The sequence below is a fragment of the Oncorhynchus nerka genome, linkage group LG19, assembly GCF_034236695.1.
Source record: "Oncorhynchus nerka isolate Pitt River linkage group LG19, Oner_Uvic_2.0, whole genome shotgun sequence".
NCBI lineage: Eukaryota > Metazoa > Chordata > Actinopteri > Salmoniformes > Salmonidae > Oncorhynchus > Oncorhynchus nerka.
This window is the reverse complement of record NC_088414.1, coordinates 10,062,145-10,064,123: the sequence shown is the minus strand read 5'-3', so window position 1 is coordinate 10,064,123 and position 1,979 is coordinate 10,062,145. Positions and strand designations below refer to the sequence as shown.

The following is a 1,979-nucleotide window of genomic DNA, read 5'->3' as shown; positions in this document are numbered from 1 at the left end:
ATAATGTAGGTCCGAATTCTCATCCAATCCATGGTCACAAAACATACCGCAATGAAAAACTTAAACGTAATATTGCATTACATGTTTATAGCAGGTTTATTATACGGCCCATAATAAACAGCAGGTTGCTACCACTGAGGTATAATACGAATTTTTCCTCAGTCGCTAAGCGGAAATGACGGAACTATTTTATTGCGTCAGATTTCTAAGGATACGGTGACGTTGTGCGGAGAGGCGGCGTGATCACGTAGGGACAATTTCATGCTTTCAGTGAACAGAACGAGGATGGGTTGAGAGAGGTGATGAATGGGATGATTGGAGAGATCAGACACTACACAGACGGCTGGAGAAAAAGGGAGGCGTTCGATGGAGCAAAGACTGGCCGTGATTTGACATTTAAAATCCCTGTCTGATGAATAAAATCAACGAATTGCCTATTTTTCTTATTTGAACTTAATTCAGCATAGCATTTCATAGTCGGCCTTATTTGACCAGGCGTTGAAGATGCCGGTAGCTGGTTTGGTCTGACTAGAGGAGACGATGGAGCCATGAGAATGTACCAAGTCTTTCCGCGAAAACAGATGGGAGATAAAAACCTATTCGACATAAAAATTGATATTTTTCCCTGTAGCTAAAATGAGTTTATTATTGCTGCAGATGTATGCGTTTTGATAAACTGTAGTAGGATAGCTGCTAGAGGAATTTTGATGGCACTTACGACGCCAGGGATTGAGCAACGAGTAACGTTACATTTCGGAACGTTGAACAGTCGGGCCTTTCAAAGTGAGAAGCAAGAATGAATGTTAAGCATTTTTCTCGCCCGAGGATAACTGCGGTGCACGCAGCTGGTCACATTTTGAGAGCGGTGTCATCTTTGGAGAGTAGCGAAATGCAAGTCAACGGAGAGGAGCGCCGTGCGGAGCTGTAATAGTAATACCCAAATCCGTCTAGAACCAAGTGGATGTTTTAAGCATTTTTTTTCTTCCGCAGACGAGAAGATGGTGTGCTGCCAATATCAATGCAAGCGGTCCCTATTTTCCCTGCCTTTTTAAGTGTAAAAGGAGCTCGTGCTACTTTGGAATTAAGAACCGTCAGTCACGTATGCGCGCCTCGGTAGCCAACGTTAGCTTAGCTGCCATATCCTCCGTGCTTTAGCTTCCAATTGAGCATGATTGAAGAGTGCGTTTAATTTCGCTAACGTCAACACCGATGTTTTCGGTCGTCATGAATCCACCGACACGTTTGTTTGGGTGAACTTTGAACCAACACCCCCATAGCGTAGAACAGACTAGCAGGACATGTCGGCGTGAAGGGAACCGCACTGACTGTCTCGAATCTCCTGTCAAGCCACAGACGTCAACAGCGCTGTGAAGAGCTGCTTATTGGAGAGGGAAAAAAACACATTACCTAGATTGTTCACTCCGCCTTTTGGAGCTCTGCGCCCACGGACTGAATCCCTTCCCTTCGATTTAACAACCAAGCAAAATGGGGTACGTATCGCGCAATGTAGTGCCATTTAGTCTGCGCTAATCTTCCATGACAATAATTGTATTCATGGGTGTGTTATGATTTCTAGGAAGCTTGGTTTGTTTCGAGATCGATAAGTGGGGGTAGAAGGTTGACAGAAACAATACGCTGTTTGGCGACATGATTTACCTGAAGTTGGGTTGCCTTGCGTTGATAGCCTCACCATCAGCCCATGGCCTGAGCTTTAGGTAATTTACATGTAAAAGGACCCAACATATGAAGTTCATAGGAGCATATCGATTTGGCAGGCAAATGAAAAAGTAATTATTAGAGATTGTTAAACCATTTCATATCATTTTTCAAAAATGTGGCAGAGGTAATGGGTTTTATTTCAAGTCAAACAGAAATATTAATATGGAAGCTTGTTTCCCCCATCCCCAAAACAATTGACCCCGAGTTATGAGATAGTCAGTCATTACAAACAATGTACTAAAACAAACATATACTGTATT

General features: G+C 43.1%; 1 protein-coding gene across 2 annotated transcripts in view; it reads left to right on the top strand.

Moving 5' to 3' along the window:
* Positions 1-276: 276 nt before the first annotated feature.
* The window catches only part of LOC115101014 (homer protein homolog 1-like), a 76,225-nt gene continuing 74,522 nt past the window's right edge, over positions 277-1,979 (top strand). For both annotated transcript variants that reach the window (XM_029620158.2, XM_065004703.1), the window contains exon 1: positions 277-1,490. In XM_029620158.2, the coding sequence (XP_029476018.1) occupies positions 1,486-1,490 (5 nt within the window). In that variant the 5' untranslated portion in view covers positions 277-1,485. The remainder of the gene's footprint in view (positions 1,491-1,979) is intronic.